Below are 14,357 nucleotides of genomic sequence, written 5' to 3'. Positions count from 1 at the left end.
AATTATTATTTATTTTAACATATGAATTTACTTCTTTTTTTTATATTTTAAGTACTAATTTTTCAAAACACCATACATATTACCTATTTTACGTTGTATTTCATTAAAATATTAAATTTTCTTAATTTTTTTATTTTTTTTTAATTTCTTCACACACACAATAACTACTATCCACTCTCTTTCTTCATCCTTAAAATATGTAAAAAAAAAAATAACAAAAAATTAAATGCAAAATAAATAATATTAGTGTAAATTTACATGATTATTGTAATAAGTTAGCAGCTATGCATTTTTACACATAAACTGATGTAAGTAAATTTTGACTTTAATTAGCTAAAATATAGCATTTTTTTTCTATTATACAAACACCTATGCTGTTCTTACATTCATAAATTTATTGTGATTATACATAAAATTTTGGATATATTTTGTACAATTTGACATATTATTATTATTATTATAAAATGTATAAAAATATTACTTAATAAAGCGTTAAATGCTCATGTGCTTAGACATTTGATGACAAAATCCAAATTACCCTTTGACTCCACTTTAGGTAAAAAGGCATGGATGAAGGGTCAGTTAGTCATATTCATATTTGTGGTGCCTGGCTGCGTGGTTGTTGGTTGTTGTATTGTTTTAGTTTTGGGGTACGATCGTCCTTTTGATGGGATGGGATTCGGAGAGGTGTCATGATCCTCATTCACATGGGTTATAATAGGGATCACTGTTGGCAGGTTGGTATCTACCAATGTTCCACATGCCCCAATGATGAAGGGTCAGTTAGTCATATTCATATTTGTGGTGCCTGGCTGCGTGGTTGTTGGTTGTTGTATTGTTTTAGTTTTGGGGTACGATCGTCCTTTTGATGGGATGGGATTCGGAGAGGTGTCATGATCCTCATTCACATGGGTTATAATAGGGATCACTGTTGGCAGGTTGGTATCTATCAATGTTCCACATGCCCCAAATAGCTGTGATGTGATGTCTTTTGTTAAATACCCTTGGATTTACCATATATTATATATAGCTCAAGATTCTAAAAAATAAAAAATAGAAGGGTATATTGTAAATTACACCTCTAAAATTTGGGGAGATTAAATTTTACACAATGAAGTTTCAGAATTTGGATTTTACTTCCTAAAATTTGGTGATATTTGGATTTTATACCTTAACATTTCAAAATTTAGATTTTACCCACTATGTTTTAGAAATGTTTGGATTTTACTCTCTAAAGTTTTAAGGTATTTGGATTTTACTTTCTAAAGTTTCAAAATTTTGGGGTATAAAATCTAAACAATTCTAAACTTTACGAAGTAAAATCCAAGTTTTGAAATATCAAGGTGTAAAATCTAAACACCCCAAACTTTAAGGGGTAAAATCCAAATTTTGAAATTTCAGAGTGTAAAATTCAATCACTTCCAAGATTTAAGGGTGTAATTTGCAATTTATCCAAAATAAAAAGATTCTTATCAAATCCGATTTTATTCTCATTTGTTTTAATACTTTTCCTATCAAAAAATTTTAAATACTTTTAACAAAATACACACACACACACACACACACACACAGACACATATATATATATATAATTGAGATAATTAAATCTTTTTAAAAATAGAGATAGCTCCTATTAATAAAAGAGGGTAATCTGAGGTGGTTTGGTCATATTTAAATAATAGCAATTAATGTATTAGTAAAAAAAAAATGATTTAAGTTGAGAAATTTAAAAAAAAAAAAAAAGAAGAGAAAAACTAGAAAACTCAAAATAATATTGATAAAAATAATAAAAATGACTTATCAATTGAGGAAATGATAAAAGTGATAAAATAGAGAAAAATAATGCAAATGACCAAATCTAAAATGTTGAATTAAGAGTTATTTTGTATATTAATTGGCTGTGGGCTTTAGAGCTAGATTCCTAGTAGTAATATACGCAATAAAACTTATACCATTTAAGTGGCATGGAAAATGTACACCTTGTATTTGATTCAAAGTTTCAACAAACCTTTCTTAGAAAATCAGGTCATAGAAAAAGAAAATGAAAAAATAGTAATAAATTATTATATTTCAGATTTGAATGAAACATTAGGTTCTAAAGGAGCATCTAAATAAATTAAGTTATTTGTTATTATATTTCACATTGACTTACTCGACAAAAAAAAATTATTATCTCATATTATTATAATTTAAAAAATTTATCTCCAGTTATTTAAAATCATACATACAAATAATATATGAAATTAAGATCTGATCATCTAAATTAAATAAAATTATACTGTCGAGATTTAGTCAAGCATATATGTTTTTAATATGTGCTTTTTAAATATAATATATATATATTAGAAGACACAATTAAAAAAAAAAAAAAAAAAAAAATCACTGTTTTAGAAAAGCTCCTCAATCAAGATAAGATTTAAATTTTCAATCTCACTATTTTTTTATGCATATAATAACACTATTGATGCACCTCAAATGATAAATTTTAAATTCACAACTCTTTATCATGTGATCTCATTTTATAAAATTTAAAAGGAAGTTGATATTCTTTATAAATATGATAGAATTTAAACCTATTAAATCCACTCTATGATAATTATTCTTTATTATCAAGTTAAAACATCAATTGGATTATTGTGTAGGCGATGTTCGAATCCCAAATTTCTTATTCGACGAGAAAAACATTGTTCTATTGATGGTTATTTACTTCATAGATCAAAATAGCCATATATAATTAAGGGTATCAAAGATAATAAAAGATGACTTTGTCATAATAGCATTCAATTCTTTTAAAATCTAACCCCTTCATTTTAACTATTTATAAATGCTACCAAGAATCATGCAACTTGGTGACATTGTCTGATTTCGCTTATAACTTATAAGAAGAACTATAATTTTTTTTTTTAGAGTTTCAACTTATGACATCCGCTCCTAATGATAGCTCTTATCATCAGACAAAGACACCAATCAGTTTTTGGTGTAGGCAGGGATTGAACCCCAGATTTCTTATACAATCATCAAAGACTTTACTAATTGAGCTAACTGGAACCCACTAAGTAGAACTAGAATTTGAATTCCCTCTTCTCCACTTGTATTAATTTTTTTTAAACAATTATTAAAATACCAATAAGTTATATGGTCTGAGAGTATTTTGTCCCCTCACATAGAAAAAGTATCTTATGAGATATCTCATTGAGTGCCACTCTAGCCACATATGACTATATGAGTCTCACATGTATGTTAGATCCATCAAATTTAAGAAAGTTGCTTTATGAGAAAGTCATGTGAGATATTTTCTCTATAGTATAAAATTAGACAATTCTCTCCACTTACATGGATCAAAAGCAAAATTAAAAAAAAAAAAAAAAAAAATTCAAGCTGCTTTAGAGACAAACTGCTGCTTTTGAACGAACTGGACTCACCCTTACCACTGCCTATTGATTCAGAGAAAAGCTGAAACGCCGATTATTAAAGCCACTTTTAATTTTATAGAGACCCATCTTTTTATTCGGAGGGATGAGATGCATCAGGCAGTAATACTGAGAATAGTCATATATTTTTAATCAGCTTACGTTGAATATATCTATAGTTTGAAAGTTTATTTTTAGATACTTTTACTTGGCATTCATCATTGACTACTTAGAATTTCAAAGGACGGCAGGTGATAGATATGGAAATAATTTAAAATTAATATCAGAACGTATGAATTTTCTTAGATTTGTTGCCAAGTAATCTTATGGTAAACTTTTTTTGAGAAGAATAATCTTATGGTAAACTGAATACAGAATAAATTACTTTTGTAATATTTAATGGTAAATATGTGACATTTTTGCTAGGAATGCTCAGACGTAGGTGTGATGAGAAAATGATTTGGTCAATAACTTCTCAAGGATGTATTAATGGAGAGGAAGAGAGTAAAGGAATTTGATGAGTCTCTTAGGTAAAGATTGTGGATGAGGCAATCTTGTTTTCTCTAGGGTTNACAAGCCGCTAGGTCAAGCCGCCAAGTTACCCTGTTTGGCAAAAACTGACTCTTCGTATTCCAAACATATACCACTATATATAAACCCTTATACCCACGAAATAGATAGAGCTTCCAAAGATAATTTTGAGAGAGAAACCCTAGAGAAAACAAGATTGCCTCATCCACAATCTTTACCTAAGAGACTCATCAAATTCCTTTACTCTCTTCCTCTCCATTAATACATCCTTGAGAAGTTATTGACCAAATCATTTTCTCATCACACCTACGTCTGTGAAAATGTACATTTGGTGCTAAGGGAAGCAGTTTGGAAGGAACCAATGTCTAGTGGTTGATGTTATGGTCTAGTAGCGGAATCTGGTAAGTTAAAGAAGAAATAGGTTCGGCACAACCTCGTTGGAGCAAGAAGCTTAGAGGGCTTAGGTACACTGGGTAAATTAGGCTTGGAGTGTCTTCTGCTGTTCATATATTCCAACTACATTCTTTAGTGAATTATTTACCGCTTGGAGGGCAGCGGAGAGGTTTTACGCCAAGGGTTTCGATTTCCTCTTTGATAACACATTGCGTGTTGTCTTTGTGTTTGCATATTTCTTCCTTTATCTTTACCTTTTATTTTCTGTTGTGGATGTGATTATAATTGACTTAGATTGTTTATCAATTCTGTGTTTGGCTTATGTTCATGTTCAGCACATTAATTGTTTGATAATAAGTTTGAATTAATATTTTATATTTTGGGGTCTAAACGTTCAAGGGTGTTTTACACACATTTTGAACTTTCAAATACCTTTTGCTAAAATTGAATAAGAAATTATATTTCTATTTTTTTTTTCTTATGTTCATGTATTTTTAACGGATTATTATTATCATAGACAATGAAAACATAGAGAATCAAAAATAAAATAAAATAAAATGGTGCCTCCAATTCATCATGGCAATAATGTTCAAATTTTAAATTTGTAGGTGTACCTTTTCTTTTTGTTGCATGTGGCAATCATTATACATTAAAGTTATTAAACTGGGTAAGTAAATGGTCCCCATCCAATTCACCATTTTAAAATAGAGGTGTGTTTTTCTTAAAATGGAAAGGCCAGTTTTGTAGTTTTATCAAAAAACAAGGTTAGGATCAAACCTTAATTCAAAACTGGCTGTCTTTAGCCAGCTGGAAGTATTAGGTTTTTCTTTTCTTTTCTTGATTCTAAGCAACTACCCTTTCTTCCCATTCCTGGTTCTAAAGACAAGAATTTGTTACTAAAGGGTAATCCTTAAGTTACTTATGGTTTATAAGAATGGATCTAGTACATATAGCCATTTATTGTCTTTAAACACCTGCACCCACATGGGCCATTTGATTAATAGGACAAGCAAAACTTATAAGTATGTATATATATATATATATATATATAATTTTATCACTCTTATATCCAAATGATCGAATTTGGTGGAAGTCAAACTAGTTTAATGGTATAGTTTAGTTCAAATCCTCCTTACTCTACTCATTGTCTTGGTAAAATTATAAAAAGCAATTATTAACAGCGAATGTCATAGGTTGATACTTAAAAAAAAAAAAAATGTTACTCATTATAAGTAAAAAAAAATACTCATTGTAAGTAAAAAGATCAAATTTGTAAAGTTACAATTTATCAAGAACATTATAGCCTGTTTTGTGCATGTGTAAATATTATACAAATGGATCAACCTATTCTAGACACTTGATTCTGTTCAGTCTCATCATCTTGGTACACTTATATGGTCTAAGTACTTGTTTGGAATAGATTAAATCATGTATTCTTCTTCTTCTTCTTCGAAAAAACAAGTTTGAATAAAATTATAATTGTACCTAAAACGAAAATGAGTTGTCAAAAAACTATATATAAGAGTAACCCACCATTTCTATATATAAACAATAAAAGTCTTTAACTTTTTCTAAAATTTTTGTAATATTAATATATTACTACACAATTTTTTGAAAGTTTGCATTTTTCCTCATCATATTTCATATTTGACTTTTAAATTTAGAAATAATGTTAAACTGTGTTAATTCAAACTGTTTAGAACTCATTTTCTTTTTGGAGAAAATAATTCAACACTAAAAAAACTTGATATTTTTAAAATAAATTTAATTAAACTAGATAAGTTCTTTTTGTACAAAATATCTAATTCAATATTTAAATACCTATTATTTTAGACATAAATGATATATGAAGATTGTTGGGTAAAATATAATAATCACTCCTAAGGTTGCTAATACTAAGTACTACCAAACTTTTTCAAAAGTATTCAATTTTCTCCTTAAGCAAAAACAACACTAAACTCCGTTTAAAAGTTCATTACTCCTTTATAAGTACTCTACTTCTTTCCAAAAACTTTTCTTGAGAAAATTCTTAGGTATTTCTTTTATATTCATGGTGAACCCTATCATTAATTTAATAAGTAAACTCTATCATTAATATGAGAAGAGGAAGTACCATTTCACCATACTCCAAAAATACATTAGAATTACTAATTTTCTTGATAGCATAAAATTGCATTATAATAATTATATGCACAAAAATCATCGCGCATTCTTGGTTCGGTGGTTATTCCACAAATATAAGTACTTGTGGGGTGTGGGAGGTAAGAGCCGGGGTTCAAGTCTCCAAGAGGGGGCTTTACACACATATACACTTAGATTAGGCTAGAGTAGAAATTCTATCTTATATAAAAAAAAAAAAATTATTATTATATGCACAAAGAAAATGTTTGAATAGTCAATGATAAATAAATAGTAGTCAAAGATAAAAAAGAGGAAAATAAAAGCCAAGAAATTTTCAAATAAAGAATATTTTCAAATAAAGAAAAGCCAAGGAATATTTAAAAAAAATTTCATACTACATTACATAGCGAAAACTAAGTGTAACTTTTGTATATTACCTTTTTCCTTTTAATATCAAATTTTTGGTGCATTGCCGAAGTTGACTTTTTGTCGTTGAATTTCTTTCTTTCTTCTTTTTTTTTTTTAATTATTTTTTAATTTTTATTTTTATTTTTATTATACAAAATAGAATTTCTTACTTATGTTAATCGTTTATAAAAATATTTGTAATTCATCATTTTTTTTAATGAGAAGTGCTATATTCATTATATTTTCACAACAAATCTAAATGTTATGTTTTATTGATTCTAATTTAAAATCAAAATTAAAATTATTTTTTTATCAACCCATAACAACTAATAATAATCTATCACTTGAGAGTTGTTGTGAAAACGTTATAAAAATATTGTAGATTTAACATTTTCTTTTCTTTAGTAGGGAGATCAGCTTGGGGTTACCAACTAATTTGGTTTAATCGAATAATTAAGTTTAACAGAGGATCTCCTTAAAAAAAAAAAAAAAAAAAAAAAAAAAGGAGAGGATCTCCTTATAGCAACGTGGCGAATCGAAGGGAGAGAGTAGAGTAAGAAGCAAGAAGGAAGCATAAAAAAGAGAGTGCAGAGAATCAAGTCCTAATTTTTAACTCTACAGAGTTTTTTTTTTTTTTTTTTTTTTTTTGAGAATGAACACTACAGAGTTAAAAAGGGCGGATAGTACAAAATTTCTTACATTGGCCGTATTTTTCTGACACGCAGATAGGTAGAGAAAACTGGCATAGATATACACAATAATAAAAAAATATCCAAGAGTCTTTTTCCCAAAAAAAAAAAAGGTAAAGTTTTTTAAAAAAACACTACATTATTATTATTATTATTATTATTTAATATAAAAAAAAACTCAGTGTCAGACGCCGACGACCCAACCAAACCGAACTCAATTGTTTGGTCGACTTTTCTCTGGTCGCAGACACACCAGTCTCCACCTCCCTTTATATTTCTCTCTCTCTACTCTCTCTCTCTCTCTCTCTCTCTCTCATTGATTGAGTTACAGGTAATTCGAGCTTTCTGATCTCTCTCTCTCTCTCTCTCTCTCTCTGTCTTTCTTTGCTTCTGTGTTTGTCTACGTTTTTTTTGTTTTTGTTTTTGTTTTTCAAATATTGGAGCTTTAACTATGAATGTAATTGTTGAATTGTACCGTAGATTTCTTACTCTTTTGCCATTCTTTCTCTTCAGATCTTTGATGAGTATCTCGGATGTTTTTGTTTGTTTTTAGAATCAAACTTCTTTTGCATTTGTGGCCTCATTCTTCGTTGTTTTGGTGGTGGTGGTTGTTCTGTCATGCATATATATGCTTTTATTCGTGTGACTTCGATGAGTTTTTTCTATCAGAAATTTGAAAGCTTGTGTCTTTTTTTTTCTTCTTCAAATAGAATAATGATTACTCATTGATTGTTTATAAAACTTGTTGAATTTTGGTTTTTAATGGTAACCATTTTGTGGTCAATGATGAAATTCTATCTGGGCTGGATCTGATTAGAGTTAAAAGAGCTTCATTCTTTAATTTTAAAAAAATTGTGGTTTGTTAAGGAATTATATTAAACTTTGGTGTAGGTTTGTGTTTGATGTCACTAAATTTGTTTTTTTGGGGAGTGGGATTTTGTTTTATTATTTTTGGGTGGGTAATGGGGTTTTATACAAGTGAACCCAGGTTAAGTGTTTTTTGTGTTTTATTGTAGAATTTCAGGGTTGAGAAGTAGAGAATGTCAGGTGGGGGTACTCAAAATAGCTTGAGAAAAGCACTTGGAGCCATCAAGGACACCACCACAGTGTCATTGGCTAAAGTCAACAGTGATTACAAGGTATACAGGTTACATACAAAGCTTTTGAGGGCTCATTGAACTGTGGATGTATCTAACTATCTGGGTGTGGCAAAAAACTTTGCAGGAATTGGACATTGCTATTGTTAAAGCCACGAATCATGTTGAGAGCCCAGCAAAAGAAAGACACATTAGAGGTGGGTGCTCTCTCTTGTTCTCTGTTGGAGATGGGACGCAATTATGTGCTTGATTCGTTGGTGATCTTTAAGTAGAAGTAATTTGTTGAATGTGGCCCTGATGGATTTTATTATTTTTTTCCTTTGCAGCTATTTTCTCTGCTATTTCAGCTACAAGACCTCGGGCAGATGTTGCATACTGCATCCATGCTCTTGCTAGGCGGTTAGCAAAGACACATAATTGGGCGGTATGTGCTTCACCTCAATGATACTTTATCATAAGATGAATGAGCATAGGGGTTTATCCTTTATTATCTGAAGTAAATCAAGAATTTCTTTATCATTCTATAGACTATAGTTGTTTTAATTTTGAATAGGAGAAATAATAAATGTGATTAAATTGTCAGGAGCCCTTGATTATATAGAGCAGTGTTCCTTTATGCAATTGAAGGTATAGCTTGTAACCTCTAGGTGGAGACTTCATGTATGGTCATATTTTTTCAGTTATTCTGTATCTATACTTATAATAATCTTGGTCTTCATCTTCCCTATCAAACAAATCTAGCTAAAAGAAGCCGCTTTAAAGATAATGTTCATAAACTTTGCCATCCTACAGAATTGTGCATGTGACTAGAATGGTCTGATGTGAGATGCATGTTGTTTCCTTAAGAAACCAATTAGTTAAAAGAAATTGTGAAACAATAAGTTACTCATGTGCGGTTAATATGCTTTACCATTGGAGTAATTTCTCATTATTGACTGCATTTCTTGTTGTCCAGTTTGTAATGAGTGATTTGATTTAATGAGAGTGGTAGTAGTGATGGTTAAGCACTTCAGAGTGGTGATGACTGTGGTTTATATATGAATATTTGTTGATCTGGTGATGAACTACATGATTATTTATTCATTATGTATTATTATCAATTTGATGTATGTGCTTATTGTTGAAATTTGGTTTACTGATTATTGGTTGTCTAGGTTGCATTGAAAACTTTGATTGTAATTCATCGTGCTTTGAGGGAAGTTGACCCCACATTTCATGAAGAACTCCTTAATTATGGAAGAAGCAGAAGCCATATGCTTAACATGGCTCATTTCAAAGACGATTCCAGTCCAAATGGTACCAAATTCCTCTCACCCATTGTAGACACTTTCCTATCGAAGAATTAGGTATTTTATTTTTATTTTTGAGATTTTTTTGATCTGCTGTGCAGCATGGGACTATTCTGCTTGGGTCCGTACTTATGCATTATATTTGGAGGAGAGACTGGAGTGCTTTCGCGTATTGAAGTATGATGTTGAGACAGATCGCCCTGTAAGAAGTTTGTTCCTTTTATAAAGATCTTTCATTTTTGAATTTTGATTTCACTCTCTCTCTCTCTCTCTCTCTCTCACACACACACACACACACACACACACACATTTAAATTGCTACTTTCCAGCTAAATATTGCATTGTGACAGTTCAAAATCAAGAAAGTGTAAACTTTTGATAGGTACTAATAGGTTAATTTCTGCTGAAGCTAATCAGGAAGTGATCCCCCTCTTCAAAATGGTAGATTCAGAAGGATCAAATTTTGTCACCCTTTTCCTCCCTACACTTTTTATAGTAGTGTCACACCGGCATTGGAAGTGAATTACTAGATGCACAAATTCTTTTAGTTCGTGCTGTCATTTTCAAAACTGCGTCAATAATACTTGCCTGTGTCACTTTTTGGATATGGATCATGCATTACGACATATCCCCCTAAAAATGTCTTTGAAAGGGCTCTGCAAATGGTTTCCAGCACCTTATCTCAGTTGTAGTTGCATGCTCTTCTATCCTCTTTATGTAACTTTGCTTGATATGCGTGAGTCCAAATTTACACAATTTGAAGGATCCTGCCAGACGTTTATTTCTATATTTCTCTTGCGTTGCATTTGACTTGTGAAACTCTAGATTGGTGATCTTGTGGAAAAAGTAGATTATAGGAAATTGATAGCTGCAAATTTGATGCAGAGAACGAAAGATCTGGACGCTGCTGAACTGCTTGAACATTTGCCATCTTTGCAACAGCTACTTTACCGTGTGCTTGGTTGCCAGGTAATTTCTTGAGTTCAATCAGTTCAACGTGGACGTGATTCTGGTAGAATGTTATTTAAGCACAAGTTATGGGTCCCAGCACATGTCAATTATAGGTCAAGTTTAACTTTTTTATTGGGTGCTATCCTTTGTGGACTTATAGTCAAAATTTAACATGATTCTAGACTCTTCTAATGGGAAAATTTGATGAAACTTTGTGCAGCCACAAGGGGCAGCAATTCACAACTTTGTGATTCAGTTAGCACTGTCATTGGTGGGTGAAACTTGTAACCATTTTGCTTATCCTTAATTTTAGCTTTAATCAACTTCACATTATTCTTGTTTCCCCTGACAGAATTTTATCATTTAAACAGGTTGCTATAGAAAGCATTAAAATTTACCAAGCTATAAGTGATGGTACTGTCAATTTGGTTGACAAGGTAGGATGCAATCTTGGCTTTTTATGTAAAAAATTTGGATATTGAGCATAAAAGTCTTTACGATAACCTTAATTTCTGACAGTTCTTTGAGATGCAACGCCCTGATGCTTTGAGGGCTCTGGATATATACAGAAGGGCTGGGCAGCAGGTAATATCTTCTATGAATATTTGTTCTAATACAGACTGTTGCTTAGTTTTAATGGCATAGGAATTTACTTTATGTCATTTTCTATTCTCTATATTTTCAGGCTGAGCGACTATCAGAATTCTATGAAATATGTAAAAATCTTGATATTGGACGTGGAGAGAGGTTTATTAAGATTGAGCAGGTTTAATGTCTCACTTGTGGTGCCTTCTGGAACAGATATTTCTGTCTTTGAGTTTTTTGTCGTTGATTTTAACTAAAATTTTTTATTGAGAGAACTATTTGTTCTTGTTGAAGCCCCCTGCATCTTTTCTACAAGCTATGGAAGAGTATGTGAGAGAAGCTCCACGGGGTTCATCATTTGTCAAGGATCAAGTATGGAACTGCTCTTTGTTAAACTTTCTTAGATTTGGATATGAAGATTTTAACTAGACATAATTTTCGATGTTGCTTTATTATATGAAAACGGGAAAGCAAAAGAACATCGGGTATCCTTGACCATCAGGAGCTATAATAATCTGTCCAAACCTAGCTTCTGGTTGCAACAGCAAAAAACTACAAAATTTTGGCTTATTGTCACTAGGGCAGGCATGTGTAGGTCTGCAGTTTGCACACATGGCATTTCATATTTTGTTTGATATAAAAACAAAATATGAAACTTCATGTTTTGTAATGTTTAGCCTATATTTCTTTTTTAATAAAAGGATAATGCACCATTCTGTGCATATTGGACAATTAGGTATCAATTGGAGCAAATTGTGTTAATTATTCACATTTCCCGTTGGGTTTCCCCTAGAGTTCTCTTATTTTGTTTGGAATTTTTTGCATTATCTTTGTGGCATATGCCACTTAATAGTTGTTTAAATGTTATCTTTTTTGGAAAACTTTAATCCTAGTGAACTGTGGAAAAATTCTTCAACATTTTGTTTTAGTTTATTGAAGGAATTGTAATCTTGGTGCCTTCATTGTTCAGAATAATAATTATTCTGACCATATCAATTTGTTCTAATTCTTATTTTAAACCACGTAGGTGGTTAACAATAAAATAGCTTCCCCCAAGGAAGTCTTGGCCATAGAATATAAGAAGTCCCCAGAGGTGCCGGAGGCACGTCCTGAATCGCCTCCTCCACCTCCAGCTGAACCAGTCAAAGAAGAAGCTGCTGGAACCGAACCACCTGATTTGTTGGTAATTCTCAAAATCTTTCTTTCTTGTATTTTGCATACTATTATATTGGAAAGTTTTCAGTTAATCTGAATCTTATTTTTATGTGTAACATATTTTTATCTTGGAAAAATTAAAATATAATTGAACACACCTTTTTACGGCCAGCATGCCTATAAACTTGATTAGTCCTTCATAGTTTCCCTAAGGAGAACCTTTTTTTTCTCGGTTTCTAGGGTTTGAATGATCCTACTCCTGAAGCTGCAGAACTAGATGAGAAGAACGCTATGGCTTTGGCTATTGTTCCAGTTGGTAAGGCATTTTTCCATTTTTTAGTTTATCCAATTGATTTGTAATGCGTAGCCTGCACTGAAGGTTGAGAACTGAATTTTGTCCCAGATAGAGTCAACTTGAACTGGTTCTGTTCCAGGATTGAGAGAGACTATTCTAAATAATAAAGCTCTAGCTGGAAATTTAAGGAAATTGAGAATATAAGCTTTAGTTTGCCAATTGGATTAAGCTTTAATCAAGATTTAAAAATTTGTACATTTATAGGGGCGAGCTCATATGTTTTCTGCTGGTGGTTGTTACAGATATTCAACCAACATCTACTGCTCCAATTCAAGCTAATGGAACTACAGGCTGGGAGTTGGCGCTTGTTACAACTCCAAGCTCAAATGAGAGTGCTGCGGCTGCCAGTAAACTGGTATTTAAGATGTTTATATTTTCTTACATTTAATGGCTGTAGTACACATGCACTCGCTCACAGAGCTGCACAGCAAACACAAGTTAGCTGTTTCAGTAATGAGTGAGATTGCTGTTTTGCTATTGAATGATGCTTTGGGCTGAGCATAATGGCTGATACTTCACTAATACTTTCCAACTCTATTGATATTGAAAATAGGCGGGAGGATTAGACAAGCTTACACTAGACAGCCTTTATGACGATGCAATCAGAAGAAGCAACCAGAATGTAAGCTACAACCCTTGGGAGCCAGTCCCAATGGCTGGTGTCATGATGCATCCAACAGCACAAGATCCGTTTTATGCCTCAAACACAGTGGCTGCACCACATAATGTACAAATGGCAGCAATGGCCAACCAGCAACAGGCTTTCATGTTGCAGCAGCAGCAGCAGATGATGATGATGATGGGTCCACAACAACCACCGGCTTCAAATCCATTCGGAGCTCCTTATGGAGCCACTGTCCACCCATATGGCTCAGGTATGCCCGTTCAAGCGTACAATCCATATACAGGCCTTATCTAGATCATTTGTCCAGAGAAACATATTCTTTATCAGGAAACATGGGGAGATTAGTCGGTTCTATAAATATTGAGTGCGCAAAATATGAAGATTAGACAGATGTGTACCATATGTTGTGTATGTGCAGTAGTTAGCTAGGGTGAGATTCTTTGTTTAATAATTAGAGGGGAGAGGGCTTTGGATCATTTGATTATTCTATGGACAAGAAAGTTGGTAATAATGTTTTCCTGACTACTTTGGATTTTGGAATATTTTGAACCTGCTCTATTGTTCATGCCTAAGCAGGAAATTTATTCTTGTTAATTTCTGATATTCCTCTCTTCCCCCCACTTTTTTTGTTCTTTTATTATTTATTTTTATAGATTATAAGAATGATTTGTAAACTATGGCTGTTGATATTACATTCATGTAATGAATAGGCACTTCAATTTGTGGCTCCTGGTCAGCTTTGGTTTGA

At 31.8% G+C, this 14,357-nt stretch overlaps 1 protein-coding gene across 1 annotated transcript; it reads left to right on the top strand.

The window, feature by feature from the left end:
* The first annotated feature begins 7,741 nt into the window (after positions 1 to 7,741).
* Positions 7,742 to 14,357, top strand: LOC112039057 (putative clathrin assembly protein At5g35200). Its single transcript, XM_024071894.2, has 16 exons — positions 7,742 to 7,883; positions 8,569 to 8,691; positions 8,777 to 8,846; positions 8,976 to 9,073; positions 9,804 to 9,945; positions 10,040 to 10,140; positions 10,824 to 10,907; positions 11,110 to 11,160; positions 11,261 to 11,326; positions 11,409 to 11,474; positions 11,575 to 11,655; positions 11,769 to 11,846; positions 12,502 to 12,657; positions 12,870 to 12,945; positions 13,227 to 13,339; positions 13,538 to 14,357. The coding sequence occupies exons 2-16, from the start codon at positions 8,593 to 8,595 to the stop codon at positions 13,901 to 13,903; spliced, it is 1,647 nt and encodes a 548-aa protein (XP_023927662.1). The 5' UTR covers positions 7,742 to 7,883; positions 8,569 to 8,592; the 3' UTR covers positions 13,904 to 14,357.

This window comes from Quercus suber, unplaced genomic scaffold (assembly GCF_002906115.3).
Source record: "Quercus suber isolate HL8 unplaced genomic scaffold, Cork oak 2.0 scaffold_436, whole genome shotgun sequence".
Lineage (NCBI taxonomy): Eukaryota > Viridiplantae > Streptophyta > Magnoliopsida > Fagales > Fagaceae > Quercus > Quercus suber.
Note: the sequence above shows the minus strand (reverse complement) of the source record. Positions and strands in the feature narration are given on the sequence as shown.